General features: G+C 40.0%; 1 protein-coding gene across 1 annotated transcript; it reads right to left on the bottom strand.

The window, feature by feature from the left end:
- Positions 1 to 2789: 2789 nt before the first annotated feature.
- LOC109919201 (procathepsin L-like) lies at positions 2790 to 12692 on the bottom strand. The gene is made up of 7 exons (XM_020519185.1): positions 12651 to 12692; positions 8660 to 8755; positions 7315 to 7461; positions 5687 to 5908; positions 4579 to 4744; positions 3771 to 3876; positions 2790 to 2886 (listed from the first exon to the last, which is right to left on the bottom strand). The coding sequence occupies exons 1-7, from the start codon at positions 12690 to 12692 to the stop codon at positions 2790 to 2792; spliced, it is 876 nt and encodes a 291-aa protein (XP_020374774.1).
- Positions 12693 to 16758: the final 4066 nt, after the last annotated feature.

The raw sequence follows: 16758 nt of genomic DNA, 5'->3' as shown, positions 1-16758 counted from the left end.
TCCATATATCTTTTTAAGCGTTTTATCCTTTTTGACCTCATTTCTTATCTCTGATATGTATGTATATGCTTTGCATTATTATTGCTTCTTGTGTTTCGTAATTACTAAACTCGCTCAATTAGTGTGGGAGAAAGACGTCCAGAAGGGATGGTATCTTTCTTTAATTAATCTTGATATGACCAATCAAGGGAACGGATAAATAGTTAAAAGTGAGCAAGTCCATCCGTCTTCACATTGGGCTTGACAATTTAGGGGCAATCCCATGTGGAACTGAAATAAATTGGGGGAATCTTTCTGAGGGACTGGTTGTAACTGGGCCATGAGTCGCTGATCTTGAAGGAACCCAATGCAAAGACAGATGATGGTACTACTCTTAAAGATGTACCAAAGCAGCATTCAACGTTGCCTTGCAATTGGGACGACTACTGATGCTGCAGTGATTCGTCTGGTGCCTAATGCACCATCTCTTTGCAATGCTCCTTCTCTGCCTTGGGGTTCATTAAGACTGGGTGAATAAATCCCATGACCATTGGTCTCTCCCCCTTTCAAGCATTGCCTTTGGATTAAACTTGTGACCCTGTTTTTGTAGCTCCCCTTTGCGTCACTTGCTCAGTCCACCATCATAATCTGCTTCCATCGCGCCCGTAAGCTCAACAAGCATCTGAAAGAGCCCCTGTTCGAGCTCTACCGCTGTCGTCTGCTAATGGCCTGCTTGTCCCTCTCTTTGACCTAGAATCAATCATAAACTGACTACAGCATGGGAAGGGGTCATTTCAATTGATCTGTCCAATTCCCTTTTGAAAGCCACAATTAAGTCTGCTTCCAATGCTCCCTCAGGAAGTGTAAGAAATCTGCTAAATCTAGAGATCTAAGAGGCTAGGAAGAATGAGGATTTGAAGGAAATTAACATTAGTATGAAAATTGTACAGGAGAAATTAATGGGGCTGTAGTGAATTAATCCCCAGGACCTGGTGGTCTGCATCTCAGGGTGCTGAAGGAGGTGACATTGGGTTCTTTCAAGATCAGCCACTCATGGCCCAACCATGGCCCTGTTACAACCACTACACTGCAAGGGAACAAAAACAAAGTTGCTGGAAAAGCTCAGCAAGTCTGGCAACATCTGTGAAGGAGAAAACAGAGTTAACATTTCGGGTCCGGCGACCCTTTCTCAGAACTGGTGGTGGCTGGGAAAACGTCAGTTTGTATCCCGAAAATAGGGAAGTGGATGGGGTAGGGAGTAAATGATAGGATAGAGCCCAAAGAGAGAGAAATACAGTTGGACAGACAAAGGAGTTGCTAATGATCAGGCTGGGAGGGTGAATAGTTGTTAATGGGGACTGTTAGTGACTAACAGCAGGGGGTGTGTACTGGCAGGCTATGTGGTAACAAGGCCTGGTGAGTTGGGTGGAGTCTGGGACATGGGAGAGTTTAGGCCCTAAAATTATTGAACTTAATATTGAATCCAGAGGGCTGTAGCGACCCCAAGCGGAAAATGAGGTGTTGTTCCTCCAGCTTGCGTTGGGCTTCACTGGAACACTGCAGCAAGCCAGAGACAGAGATGTTGGCCAGGGATCAAGGTGGTGCTTTAAAGTGGCAGGCAACAGGTAGTTCAGGGTATTTTTTGCGAGCAGAATGTAGATGTTCTGCGAAGCGATCGCCAAGTCTACCCTTCCTTTCCCCAATGTAGAGGAGACCACATTGTGAGCAGCGAATGCAGTAGACTAGATTCTGGGAAGTGCAGGTGAAGTGTTGCTTCACCTGGAAAGTATGTTTGGGCCCTTGGATACTGGGGAGGGAGGAGGTAAATGGGCAGATGTTGCATCTTCACCGGTTACAGGGAAAGGTGCTGTAGGGCTGTGGGGAGGTGTTGGGGGTGAAGGAAGTGTGGACCAGGGTGTCCTGGAGGGAACAGTCCCTGTGGAAGGCGGACAAGGGAGGGGAGAGGAATATGTGTCTGGTGGTGGCATCTTGCTGGAGATGGTGGAAATGGCGTCTGATGATTCATTTCCCTTATGTTTCTGTTGTCTCCTTTGTAAATCACTTTAAATTTGTGCTCTCTTGTTCTCAATCTATCTGCCGACAGGAACAGTTTCTCACTGTCTACTCTGCTTAGACTCCTCACTATTATGAATACCTTTCAACTTCCTAACCTTTTATTCTTCAAGGGGAACATTCCCAGCTTCCTCAATCTTTCCATGTAACTCCAGTCTTTTATATTGTGGAAGCAATCCTTTATCCTGGTATGTCTGATTTCTATAGGGCAGAACCAAAGCCTGGTATTGCTGTTGCAAAATTTAAGCAGCCAGGGATCTAGGATCTATGATCCCCAAGCATTATGTGTTATATCCCAAACTGAGCACACAAATTCAGAAAATTAATCTAAAGCATTCAGTGAACAAGCACAATTAATTTTCCATCGTGTTGTGGAGTTAATACTGTGTTGGAGGTTTACTACCACTGGTAGAATACAGAGCCAACCTCTCAACATAAATATTACAGTCCAAAACACCCCCTTCCTGATTCCACAGTCTCTCCTCTCTCCCACACTGCTCCTGAGGGCCTGATGAAATCCTGCCAATTACAGAAATGAACCAAGTTGTAAAGGTTAACTCATTAATTTTACTGCTTTTCAAATTTAATGTACACAGTCACCAGGAGATTATACTTAGCTACAGAAAAGATTTATCCCGCAACCCCTAGAAGCAATATGCTCAAAACAGTTAAATCTAAGAGTTTTCCAGAAACTGCTTCTCCAACAAGTTGACTTTATCCTTTTGAGGCACACATTTTTAGACGATAGGATAGAAGACTCGTTCGGTTACTCTCAACAAATTCTTGAACATAATCATCTTCATGTAGCCACCGTGACCCCAGCTGGTTCCAAAACTAAAAATGAAAGAATATTTGTTAAAACACAATAAAGGTTTTGTCATACCCAAAGCAAAGAAGGTAAAAATCCCTGTACAGTTTTGTTTTAGGAACACTAATACCTATACTTTCTAAAGTTGGTCGAATTTAAATCCAGATATACCTGGACACTTCTCTCCATTTCAGATCCCACATCATACTCTCTGTCCATCTGGTTCATGTCTCCTATGCATCACACCCTTGCTTCTGTTTATGACAGCTATAATTTCTTATCCCATGTTTTCAATGTCTCCCCTTTAACCTTTATGACTTGATTTTCCTCAAGCACCAGGAAGCCAGGTTCAATTCCAATCTTTGGCCACTGTCTGTGTGGAGTTTGCACATTCTCCCTGTGTTTGTGTGGGTTTCTGCTGGGTGCTCCTCCCACAGTCCAAAGATATGCAGGTGAGGTGGATTGGCCATGGGAAATTACTGACAGTGACCGAGGATGTGCAAGCTTGGTGGATTAGCTACGGGAAATGTGCAATTATGGGGATGAGGTGTGGGTCTGGATGGGGTATTCTTTGGAGGGTGTATGCAGACTTGATGGGCTGAATGGCCTTTATCTGCACTGTAGGGATTCTATGATTGTATGATTCTTCAAGTCTGCAACCATACTTTCGGTCAACTGTTTCCTGTGCCTGTCTAACATTTTAACAGTTTGTTATCCATTCTTTGAAACACGTGGAATGTTTCCTATAGTAAAGGCACTGTTCCAAGTTAGTTTTTTTCAAAAAGATAGAAGCCCAAATTGTTTAGGTTTGTGTTATGACCAAGCTAGTAAGATTGTGTGTCCTTCAACACTTAAAATCTCGAGGATTCTCCACTTATTTGACTCCTATTCCACAATCCGTAGCACTTACCTGTTTTTAATAATCCAATATCTTTCTTTATCATTATTCACATAACCCACTATAGTCACAGCATGGTCAGGAATCTCATTATTGTAATTAGGATCATCAAAAATACCTGCAAAACAGCACCAATGTGAGCACGTTATTTCAAGGACAAATTTCAGCTATAAAAGGGTGATTGCGTTGACCAAAGTACATTTTCATTGAAGTGCTTTCAAATGGTACATTCATTTAGTTTAAAATTTGTCGTGTTGTAATTTACTTGAGTTTTTAAAATTTACCTTTACATTAAAAACCACATTTGTGTACCAGCAAGCTTTAAACTTTTTCCATTTTATTATTGTTTGATGAGGTCTAGCAATTTTGCCTGAGACCAAATGGAATTAGGTAATATGTGATAGTTATAAGTTAATTAAGGGATAATTGGGCCACCACTTGACTGGATGGTTAAATATTTATCTGTATATAACTATGGGAAATGAGTAATCAGTGTTGTTGAAGTGTTGTGATCTGTAAGTTGTAATGAACTCCAAGCAGAAGAGTGTAGGCCTGGACTCAGTCCAACCAACTTTTAACCTTTAGTGTTAAACACGATACATGCATGTTTCTGAAGGGACAGCGAAGAGGGAGTTTCAATCAACGTCTTCATATGTTTTAGTGCAATATACAAAAGGTGTGGTCACAGTATTGCCTCAATTTATATGAAATTATTTGTATAGTTTGAGTGGAGTCTGTTAAATGTATGCACAGTATAGGAAATTGCATGATAGAATCTGAAATAGAGAGAGATTGAAGAGGTGAGTGGTAATTAGCTTACTGTCATCATTATAACTCAAGAATGCATCACTCATGTAAACATGTACAGATACTGGTCCATGTTTTGCTACTATCTTCATGATTTCTGTTTCGTTTGTGTTCTTAATCTTGACGTAATTGATGAGTTTTCCAACAGAATTGTTTTCATCAAATAAGCAATCTTGTTTCTGAAATTGGAAGAAAAAATAGCATTTTTTAAAATCAAAGCAGTAAGGTCATTATTCCCAGAATTTTGTTACTGAATTCTTTACTAGTTTCTAAAAATCTAGAATTGATTGCATCAGCCAATTCAGGATTCAATTCAATCTAATTCTCAGTCAGTGGCTCAGGCATGTGGCCCAGGAAGGACCAAGTATTCCTGACTGTTTCTCAAATTAGCTGGTCTCAAAAGGAGTAGTTGAGGAAACACTGCAATTGGTCTCAACAATCGTCCCCCACCTTAACCCTCTCTACACCCTGTAAGCAGGGAGAACAGTCCTCGTAGAATCATAGAATCCCTACAATGTGGAAGCAGGCCATTCTACATTCCAACATTAGCAGTGTTAAGTTTGGATGCTAATGTTCTCCAATATCAGGCGTCAGGGTTTCTGCAGTGAAGAAAGGCCAGCTGAGCAGTGAGAATTGTCCTATTGGCCCATTGTATTAGTAGAAGCAACTTCCTATGTTTGAAAGAGACCTCACGTAAGTCAACTCCAAAGTGTGGTGATCTGTTTCTGGGTTGACATTCATTAGGATTCTTGCAACTGATGGGCTTTAGTCCACTGTTACCCTCAATTCTATCCTCAACCCCACTCCCACACTTACTTCCACTACTTTCCAAGAGAAAAATATAAAGAGCTGTAAACAATAAATAAGTATTAATGAAATACATTATAGTTCAGAGTCAAGAAGGGACGCTTTGAGGAAGAATAATGAGAAATTCACTGCACTGATGCAAGTTATCACCAAGAGCATTCCAACTATTTATTTTAGAATGTAAAACATGCACTTTGCATAAAGATGTGGTCACTTCCTGTAAGTGTAAAATGAAGGTTGAACTTTAAACTGTTTCTGACCCGAACATGAAAAATCATTGTGTGAAAATGAGAATATTAAAGCAATAAATGTACCCGTTCTTTGTAGAGGTATGTTGCGTTAGTTTCAATTCCATGGTCACGCATGTATTCAAATGCACGATTCACCCATCCTGCACTGCAGCCTTCATTGTTGTAGCTTCTGGCACAGTCCACAATGTTTTGCTCACTGAGTGTGTAGAGAGTGTTGGTCTTATTTCTCAGTTGTGCTTCCATCGCTGCCACTGCAGTAAAGGCCCAGCATGCTGCGCACTGGCCCTGAGCATAACACAGACACCATTATGACAAAACTCTTCCTCTTGATCATTCATCACTTCCAGAGAAATCTAATAGTATGAGCATATGAAATACAGATTTCCTATATGCGGATGTCATTATTTAGGTAACTGACTGTTAGGAAGCAATTCTGTACAGTCTGTTTCTCAAATTGCTTAATTCTGGGCTATTCTCCTTGCCTGCATTTCTCAATTAGAAGTCTTGAATGTAGTATGAATATTTTATCATTGTTATACTTATTTCCTACAACAATTCTCCCATCACATAATTTTATGAATATTAATATAATCATGACACAATGATGTTACCAAAGATGAATTTATTGATTGCTCATTCCTACATGCCCTTGGGAGGTTTCTGTGGATTTACTTGACCTGTTGGTGTCCTATTGGTTATGGTATAGCTGCTGGCGATGTTAAGTAGGATATTCTTCAAGTTTTAACCAGTGGTGAGGAAGAAATGGCAGTTTAAGTCAGGATGGTGTACTATTGGGATGTGGTTGATTTCCCATACTATTCGGAATTTCCTTCCTTGTTGGCAAAAGAAATCATGGAACAAAGAGAAGCTGTCAAAGCATGGACAATTCATTCTGCAATTGAATCATTACGGGAAACCAAAGGACATGCCCATGATGTTTATTCAATATTCCGCTTTCAATGGCTGAGTAGCAAATACACTGCTGACTTAAAACATTTGACCACACAGATTAAAATCTTCTAATATGCTTCGGCTGTACAGAGCTAACCAGCACGGAAATAGGACATAATGGAAGGGAGAAAAATCAGTCAGATTCTCGGCCAGTGTTAGCACACACTTTAGAAAATGATAGGATCATATTTGGCCCTCTGGGTGTCAAGTCACCATTGTCTTAGCGGACTCTAGGGCTGCACTCTCGTTAAGAGACAAATGGTGGTGATTTAACCTGAGGACTACCATACCTCAGCTAAGGAGAGATGGGAGAGGTTGAGAAGGAGAGTCCTTTATGGTAACCTCAGCTGGCGATGGGAATTGAATCCACACTTTTGGTATCATATTGCTTTGCAAACCAACTGTCTAGCCAACTGAGCTAAACAGACCTCCCAATCTGGCCCTAACACCCACCAAAGAAATAAATTTGAAAGAGCAGAAATTAGATTTCATACGAAATGATTGACTACTTCCACTTATTGGAGGCTACTCTGAGATTGGCAGCATTTCCTGGAGAGAGGAAGACAATGTTAGTAGTTGCATTTATTCCTAGCAACAAAAATCATATCCAAAAGGATGGCACCACTGGGTAAGCAGGTTGATTCTGTTTTATTTTAATATCAGTTAGTAGGATTTAAATTCATTGAATCGACTGTTTGCACAGTGAAGTTACAAATGACATGATGAAAATTAGTAAGCACCTGATTTTTCACGGGTGTAACATAGTTATCGTCGCGCCAATCCTTCTGCTCTGGAAGAGAACTAAGTTCCTCTAGTCCGAGATCTGCTGGTTTTGGCACTTTTTTTTCAACTTTCTCTCCCATTAATTGATTGGTTTCCTGGAATACCTGATGGAAAAGTGATTCACAATCAACGTAATTCCTGTTATCTCAGAACAGTTCCTTTTCTGTAGATACTTAACTCAACCACTATTCACTAGATAGGCCCAAGATAAAGCAAAGACAAAGGAGAATTGGTGGCAGTGAACTATCTCAAAACATACCCCTTACTACATACTGGTAGAGATGGAAAATACAATAAAAAACAGGGAAACAATTCTATCCAAAGAACAAAAATCAATTCTACTAATTTGGTCTCACAAAAGTTCTTTTCTCACATAAAACCAGTTGAGTGGACAATTGAGGTCCCTTGATAAATTAAAGACTCTGAATGCTGCAATTGGCACAGAGTGGTTGGCTAACTAATCTAGAATTGCTTTCCATTGTGTCAGGCTTAAAACAGAGAACCATCCAGTTACAATTGTCTCACTCACCATTTGCGTAGATCAAAGACCAATTTAAATAGATACTTTCCTGCTTTATGTTGGATAGCAGTTGGTAATTTGTTTGCCATCTATTTATTCATTTATTAAAAGAGATAGTTTTTAAAGTGTAGGTTTGCACTAAAGTTGCACATTTTGAGCGACAGGAAGAAAATCTTTTTGTTAATAAAGCAAGTAGTTCAGCAGGTAATTAGGGTAAAATGATTACATAATCGATTGAGCAGAAATAAAAGGGAGACTGGAGTCAGAGTCAATACAGTGTTGAGCTGGAGGAACATAGCAAAACAGGCAGCATCAGAGGAAGAGGAAAGTTGACATTTTGGGTTTACACCCTTCATCAGGACTGATGAAAGTTGCCTGGCTTCAATCCACATTGCCACTTTTCCCCTTAAAATTGGAAAGATGGTTTGAAATAGTACTGAAATCTCCATGCTAATTATTGAACAGTAAAACTTTACAGTGTTGAGCCAGGACCCCTTACTCCTGCATCAGCCCTCTGAAAGGGCCATACAATTAATCCCCATCATTCTCCAATTGTTCCTATTTCAAGTATATTCCAATTCCAATTTGAAAAGTATTAATGACTCTGCTTCAGGAAACGCATTCCTGATTAAACAATTGCTACATTAGAAAAACAAAAATCTCCTCATCTTCCCATTGCTGATTTTTCTGCAATTTGTCAGTGCACATCTTAAATTTGAAGATGAACCAAGAACCTGGATATCTACAAGCTCCAATCAACTTTTTGCAACCTCACATCTTACCAGATTAGCTGAAGTTCTGCAGGCAGCAGCCAAAATGAACATCAAAAAGATGGAATGCTCCATGGTGATGTATCTAACAGATCGAGCTCGCAAAAGCTGTGGGAAGTAAAATGAGAAGAATGTGGAGAAACAATGCAAGTTCACAATATCATGCTCATAAGATTCCCTCTTACCAAGCCAATATTCCTTATCTTATCTATTCTATGTGAGCTTCACCCTATTGAACTGAAATGTTGATCATCTGGTGGTGTCTTTTCCTGAATATGTAAAAGCAGAATTAACTCTGCGAGGATTCTCACTATGAGAAAGCAAAGCCTTTGGAGGGCCAGTTGTATCTGTATCAGCTCCCTGAAGTCCTTATAAAGTTTCCTGATTAAAAGTAGTCATACATTTGAATATCATTTCATGAATGTACTTGTCACCTCAGAAGATCCTTTTCTATAGATACTGAACTCAACCACTAATCACTAGATAGGCCCAAGACAAAAGCAAAGACAAAGGAGAATTGGTAGCAGTGAACTGCCTCAAAACAGACTGGTAGAGGTGGAAAATACCACAAAGTACCAGGAGTGGTCATCTGGTAAAATACCACGGGCTTAATTTCAAGTCACTTTGCCAACATTTTAATGAAAAAATTCCCACATATGGACTAAAATTTGTTATGGATTTTTCGGCATTCACACAGAAATATCACATATAAATGATTAACTATAACTTTAGTCTGAAACCTCAGTCCACACAATAGGATTTTGCTACGTTCTAATGATGAAAGCTAACTTGAACTCACCTTGTGAAGATATTGCTTGTAGGACCAACAAAGTCACTGGAGACTAAGTTGTTCTGTATTGGAGCTACAGTTTGGCGATGCATTATATACCCTTAGAAAATCTGAAAAATAATTCCTAATTATACATTAAGTTTCGTCAATTGTAGGCAGAGTTTTAAGCCCCACCATTATCTTGTACTACATCCACCCATTGAACTAATTGGTTTAATGGGTACATCTTATGGGGTTTGACATCAACAAGATTTGTGTGACCCAAAATCACACAAAAGTGCCTCAACTTCTGAACTTAACCTGTTCTTTAAAACTAATTAGATATTGTGCAATGTCACTTTAATTGTACAACAGTTATTTGCTTGTTTTTCTGTGCAGAACTCTGCTCTGCAGAGCTGGTTATGTTTTTGAGATGCTCATTTGTACTTAACATGATACAAAAGGTCCATCTTTTGCTGCTTTCAGCAATGGAAATATCCCAGCAAACACGGTTAGAAAACTCCACAATTTTCAATTTTCTGACATCCTGTTTATTTGGACTTTGTTTGATATGTTGTACCACTCAGAGAGGATAAGTTATATGCAAACTCTGGAATGAGTCTCAATATCATGAAGGGTAACATTCTGGAACTCCAATAGGATGCAGATTGCATCATTTATATTAAATTGAAAGTTAACATTTCTTGAAACCTCTCAATTGATAATTGTGAAAGTGATTTGGGTTTTCTGAAGAAGGATCTAGGCCTGAAACGTCAGCCTTCCTGCTCCTCTGATGCTGCTTGGCCTGCTGTGTTCATTCAGCTCTACATCTTGTTATCTCAGATTCTCCAGCATCTGCAGTTCCTACTATCTCTGGGTTTTCCTAGTACCATCTTTTCTGCCAGTCGCTTAACATTAACGATATTTGCTACCTGTGTTACTGGAACTTTGCCTATTCAAGATCTTCCTCTCACAGGGTTTGGATATGTTTGTGCTAGCAATCACTCCAGTATTAATAGTCTGCCTTTGTCAGTTATTTCAACTTGTATCAAGTTTTCAGTCACCTGATGGAACATCAAAGCAGAATTGGAAAAGAATGAATCTTAGCATACAAATCAAAAAATATAAAAACAGGCATCAGAAAAAGACAATCTAATTCAATATATTCTAGCCTAGGTATTAAATATTCCTAGGTATATGGTGGAAAGGAAGGAAAGAGGGAGGGGTGGCAGTATTGATTAAGAATATCATAGCAGTGTTGGCGAGAGTGGATGTCTCAGAGGAGTCAAGGATAGAATCCAGTCGGCTAGAGATAAGGAACAAAAAGTGGTGAAATATGCATATTTGCAAAGAAATTTCAAGGAGTTGAAAGAATTAGAGAACCATTGTAATTATTGGAATATAGACTGGAATGCGAGCAAGGGTATGCAAGACAGGGGTTTCTACAATGTTTTCAGGAGAATTTTCTATTGTAGTATGGGTCCAATTTTACCCTCTGCAAATTGTAACACGGTCAGCCAGGTGGACTTCATAGAATATGAGTTCCCTGATTGGGGCTGTTAATGTGGCCCAATCAGAGAGCCCTATTGGACAGATTTAAAGAGGAATGTCAGAGGTTCTGTTCATTCTGACAGCTGTCTCTGAAGGAGCTGGATCAGTGTCAAGGGCTCTCAGTGTGTAAATAAAGAGTGAGTTGGTGATGGGATACCAAACTCTGTAGAGTTATTTCACTGAAGATGGCAAGAGAGATGGCAAGAAGGGGAAATAATTGGATAAGTTGGTTCTGGAGAGATACCCCTTCTTACAACTTCACTAATTAACTTCTTGGGAGAATGTTGACAGGTAACCTTCTTGACACATTGGCAACTAAAGTCATTAAGTGTCAATTAATGACCATTTAAAGGTCTCAATTTGCCACCTTCCCAGTTACCAGCCTTCTTGGTGGAAGAGAAAGGTGTCTGATTTTCCAACTGGAAAACCAGAGTAACATGCTTGGGTTGGGCAGGGACACTCCAAATGGGCCACTCTGGAGGCAATCAGCAGCACAGATTGGCATAAAGAGGGTGACTGGATTTGCTCTGTCATTAATGACCCCAATCTATTCCTAAGAGCCCCACTCCATAAGAATGGTATAAAAATTACCTACCTTCTCGCTGCTAGATCCATTGAAGAGTAGACCTTGACTGGCATCATTGGGTAATAGCTTCTGGTAATCTGAGACACTTGTTACAGGCCAACAAATGTGTTTATGCTCTGTTGGTTAGCTGTTAGGGATTGGTGCTAGTAGGTCATTTTTCTTAGTGCATGGCTAGTATTATAGTGCACTACCTAGCATGTTTGCCCTCATACTTTACAAAATGTTGGAAGATTGTGCCCTTTCTTTCCAATCTAATGAAAATAGAGGTACTGCATTGGGAATGTTGGGGGAGGGCAGTAGATCAGTTGTTAGGAAGGAAACATTTAGGGGACAACGACCATTGTATTATGGTAGTTATGAAAATGACTAGGAATGACCTGGAGTAAGAATATTTAATGAGGAGAAATCCAACTTGATTGGGGTGAGAATGAGTCTTGGCTAAATCAATTGGAATATGAGGATGGTAGGCTAAGTGAGATCTGCACAGTCAGCTGTCTTAGAGAATAGAAAGTTTGGCCAGACAAAGTCTATTTCCATGAAATGGGAAGGATAAGTCCAGAACCTGTCGATGACAAAAGAGATAGAAATTATGATGAAGATGAAACATTGTGCTTCAGAAAGATATCCGATGGATAACGCAGTAGAGAATTAGGCTGACTACTGAAGGTTCAGAGAGGAAGTGAAGAAGCGTATAAGAGAAACAAAGAGACAATATGAGAAGAGACCAGCAGTGAATATAAAGGGGAATTCTAAAGTTTTCAGTCATTGCATAATAATAAGTAGTACAAAGATGATGAACAGAGTTATGGGCTGTTTAGAGACTGAAGGAAGGATTTGCACGTGGAGACAAATGGCACAACTAAGGTATTCATTGAATACTTTGAATCCATCCTTACCAAGGAAGCATGCTACCCAGGTCATGGTGACAGATGAAGAAATTCAGACACCTGTAAGGTTTCACATTGATAAGGAGGAGGTGCAGGATTGGTTGTTTGTACACAAAGTGGATCTGTCTCCAGAATTGGTTGGAATGTATCCAAAACTGAGGTAAATGAGAGCAGAAATTATTTTGACCATAATTTTCCCATCTTTCTTACCTTCATTGTGGTGCCAGAGGACAGGAGAATTGCAAATGCCATTCCCTTGTCCAAAGATGTGCGGTTAGGTGGATTGGCCATGCTAAATTGCCCGTAGTGTTCAGGGATATGCAAACTAGTTGAATTGACCATGGAGAATGCAGGGTTACACGGATAGGGTAGGAGGATGGGCTTGGGTGGGATGGTCTTCAGAGGGGTGGTGTGAACTCGATGGGCCAAATGCCTTGCTTCCACACTGTAGGGATTTTATGATTCTATGATTCTAAAGTGGGTGTAAAAGATTAGGCCTTCAACTATTGGTTGTTAAACTATAGCTTAACCTTGATGGTGGAGAAACTCCTAGATTTAGTAAATGTTTAAGTATCTTCAGGTAGCAGATGATTTAATGACGGTAATGCTGCTGATGTACAGTACATAGACATTGAGAAGGCATTTGATAGAATGCCACACAATGGGTGAAATTAAGGATTACAAAATAAAAAGGACAGTAGAAACATGAATGTGGAATTAACTATGTGTCAGGAAGCAGACTGTAGTGGTATGGGGTGTGTTCTTCACAGGAGGATGATTTGTAGTAGAGTTTCTACAGATTGGTTTTCACACCCTTGTTTTTAGTGACCTAGTCTTTGGTCTACGACTTCAAAATGTGTAGACAAAATGAAGTTGGATGCATCGTGAGCTGTGAAGAGGAAATGGTAGAATCACAAAAGAATGAGTAAATGTGGATGATAAGGGGCTAGTTGTATAGTTACCAAGGAGGTAGACTAGGATTTTTCAGTTGATCATTTCCAGGATACTGATATAATTAAGCACGTCAGAATTATCCAAATTCTCAAACTCTCACTCAGAGTTGGAGACTTCTTCATAAGGACCCAGTGGGTAGGGGGTTTACCCATTAGAAGTTCAAATTACCCAGGCTATCTCCGTGGAGACAGTGGGTCATATTTTCTGTGTGGTTCTAATGTGCAACTTTCAACTGGACTTCAATGATCTGGAGACCAGAAGATCTGAGCCAATATGAAATAAAGGAACAAAATCCAAAGGGGCTACAGTAGGATGTGTGAGTATATGTTTATAATATATTGAAAGTTGATAATGGAACAAAAACATAAGAAATAGAAGCAGGAGTAGGGCATTCAGTCTCTCGAATCTGCCCTGCCATTCTATAAAGATCGTAATTGATTTATCCCGGTCCATGTCATGCCAGATCCTCATAGCCCTCAACTCATAGATATTTCAAAAATCTATCTACCTCCTCTTTAAATCATTTTAGCAATCCAACCTTCATAATTCTGTGGGGTAGAAAATTCTAGACATTCACTATCATCTGAGGGAAGAAATTCCTTTGCATTTCACTTTTAAATGAGAATCTCTTTATTCCGTAACTACGAACCCTAGTTTGAGATTCACCCACAAATAGAAAAAAATTTCTTAGCAGCTATCCTGCCAAGACCCCTCAGAATTTTGTATGTTTCAATGTTCCCATCTATCTACTGCCCTATTGTTATTTTGAATGGTAGTTGCTGTGCATTTGGAAGGTTGTTGTCTAAGGAGTCTCTGAACTGCTCTTGTAGCTACAGCATTTAAATGGCTATTCCAGTTTGGTTTCTCGCCAATGGTAACCCCCATGATGTTGATATTGTCCAGTTCAAAGTGTAAGATTTACTGGAGCGATGCTGCCAGCAGAAGGTCACATCTGCAAAGATCGTATGATTTTTAGATCCTTTTTTATTCACTTGTAGGACATGGGCATTGTTGGCTGGCTCAGTATTTATTGCCTGTTCTGAGTTAAACTTGAGAGGTAGTGGTGAGCTGCCTCTTGAACAGCTGCAGTTCATACAGATAGACCAACAATACTGTTAGGGAGTGAACTCCAAGACTTTGACTCAGTGATACTGAAGGAATGTTTATATATTCCTGGGTCAGGATGCTGAGTGGCTTGGAGGGAAACTTGCAGATGGTTGTGTCTCCATGCATCTGCTGCCCCTGTCCTTCTACTTGGTAATGGTCCTGAGTTTGGAAGGTGCTGTTTAAGGAATGTTGGTGAATTTCTGCAGCACACCCTGTAGGTAGTACACACTGCCGCTACTGAACATCGGTGGTGGAGGGAGTGGACGTTTATGGATGAAGTGCCAATCAAGCGGGCTGCTTTGGTCTGGATGGCGTCAAACTTCGTGAGCTTTGTTGGAGTCGCACCCATCCAGGCGAGTATCCAACCAAATTTCTAACTTCTGTCTTGTACATAGAGGACAGGCTCAGGGGAGTCAGGAGGTGAGTTACTCACTGTGGGAATCCTAGCCTCTGAGCTGCTCTTGTCGCCACTGTGTTATATAGAAACATAGCATACAAAATAGGTGCAAGAATAGGCCATTCGGCCCTTTGAGCCTGCACTACCATTCAATATGATATGGATCGTCCAGTTCAGTTTCTGGTCAATGGTAACCTCCAGGAAGTTGATCGGGGGTGGGGGTGGGGATTCAGTGATGGTAACACCATTGAATGTCAATGGACAGTTTTTAGATTCTTTCATATTGGAGATGGTCATTGCCTGGCATTCGTATGGCACAAATGTTACTTACCACTTTTCAGCCCAAGCCTGGATATTTCTGGGTGCTGCTTCATTTGGACAGAGACTGCTTCAGTATCTGAGGAGTTGCAAATGGTGCTAAACATTGCACAATCATCTGCAAACATCCCATTTCTGACCTTACGATGGAGGAAGGGTCAGTGATAAAGTAGCTGAAGATGGTTGGGCCTAGGACACTACCCTGAAGTATTCTGCAGAGATGTCCTGGAGTGAGTTAACTGATCTCCAACAGCCACAACCAATCTGTAATGTTAATGAGCAGACAGGTGAGGTGTGTGGATCTGGGAATTGGAGGATGGATGAGGATAGATGCAACTTACTTGTCATTTCTCAAAATGCTCCGTCCATGACTCTAAAGTGATGTTAAATCAAGCCAAGTAACTGTCATAAACAAATAAACCAGAAGTGACTGCAGGCAGCAATATCAAATGTTTGCTTTCAATATTTTGTGGTTACTCTGAAGAAGTTGCTAAATCATTTAAAATAATGGGTTCAAATTGTTGATAGAGGCAAGAAAACATATGAAGCTTTTGCTCATTGCTATTGTCAATGATCATTTCCAGCCTCAGTTGCATTAAAGCTGCAGTTTTGTTGACAGTGTGATATACCTCATCATTCTCTTCATTAGATTCAGCTCTTTCTACCAAAGCAAATAACAAACTCCCTGGAGTCACATGATTTGTTGTGATTAATTAATATTCAGCCAAATGAAATTTAAATCTTGATGTGGCATTTAAATTGAACTGAATATCATCTGCTGTTGCATAGAATAGACAGTTTCTCTGTACTTCTTTGTTTATTTTGTTGTTTTTATTTAGTTGATATCTCCAAACATTTCAAGCTTTTAAAGACTGGGGGATGATGCTGTACTCATAATCTCTCTGGCCTAGCAATTTAGTAGGTCCTGGTTAACATGCTGGGATGTGGATTCAAATGCCCACCATAGTGCGATGGAGTTTAAAGTCAAATGATAAATCAGGAATTGAAATGTAGTTTTGGTAATGATGACTGTGAAACAATAATTCATTGTCACAAAAACCCATCAATTTGTTCATGAACTTCATGGAAGGAGGTTTACCACCCTTACCCAATATGTGATTTTTTCTTTGGCCTACATCTGCCTCCAGATCAACAGCCAGTTGGTGGACTTTCAACTGCTCTCTGAAAGGCTTAGCAAGTTGCTCAGTCCAACAGCAACACATATTGGCCTTGTCAATGATGCCTGCGTCCTATGAAAGGTTAAGGAAAATAATGGGTGAATGACAACAAGTAGTTGGGGAGCAGTTTTTTTGGTAAGATATTATTGTAATCTGTAATGCACTGTGCTGAAAGTGTGTAGGAAGGAGATCTAATCACTGCTGAGATATTTCAGCACTTCCTGTTTTTGTTACCTTCTTATTCCCTTTCTATTTCTCACCTACATGCTGTCTCTTGGTGACCCAATTCAATGATGTACAGTTCCATATATGCATCCATGGTACCAAGCTACACATCACCATTATATTTTCCAAATCTTCTACA

The sequence above is a fragment of the Rhincodon typus genome, chromosome 29 (assembly GCF_021869965.1).
Source record: "Rhincodon typus isolate 14 chromosome 29, sRhiTyp1.1, whole genome shotgun sequence".
NCBI classification, from domain to species: Eukaryota; Metazoa; Chordata; class Chondrichthyes; order Orectolobiformes; family Rhincodontidae; genus Rhincodon; species Rhincodon typus.
Note: the sequence above shows the minus strand (reverse complement) of the source record. Positions and strands in the feature narration are given on the sequence as shown.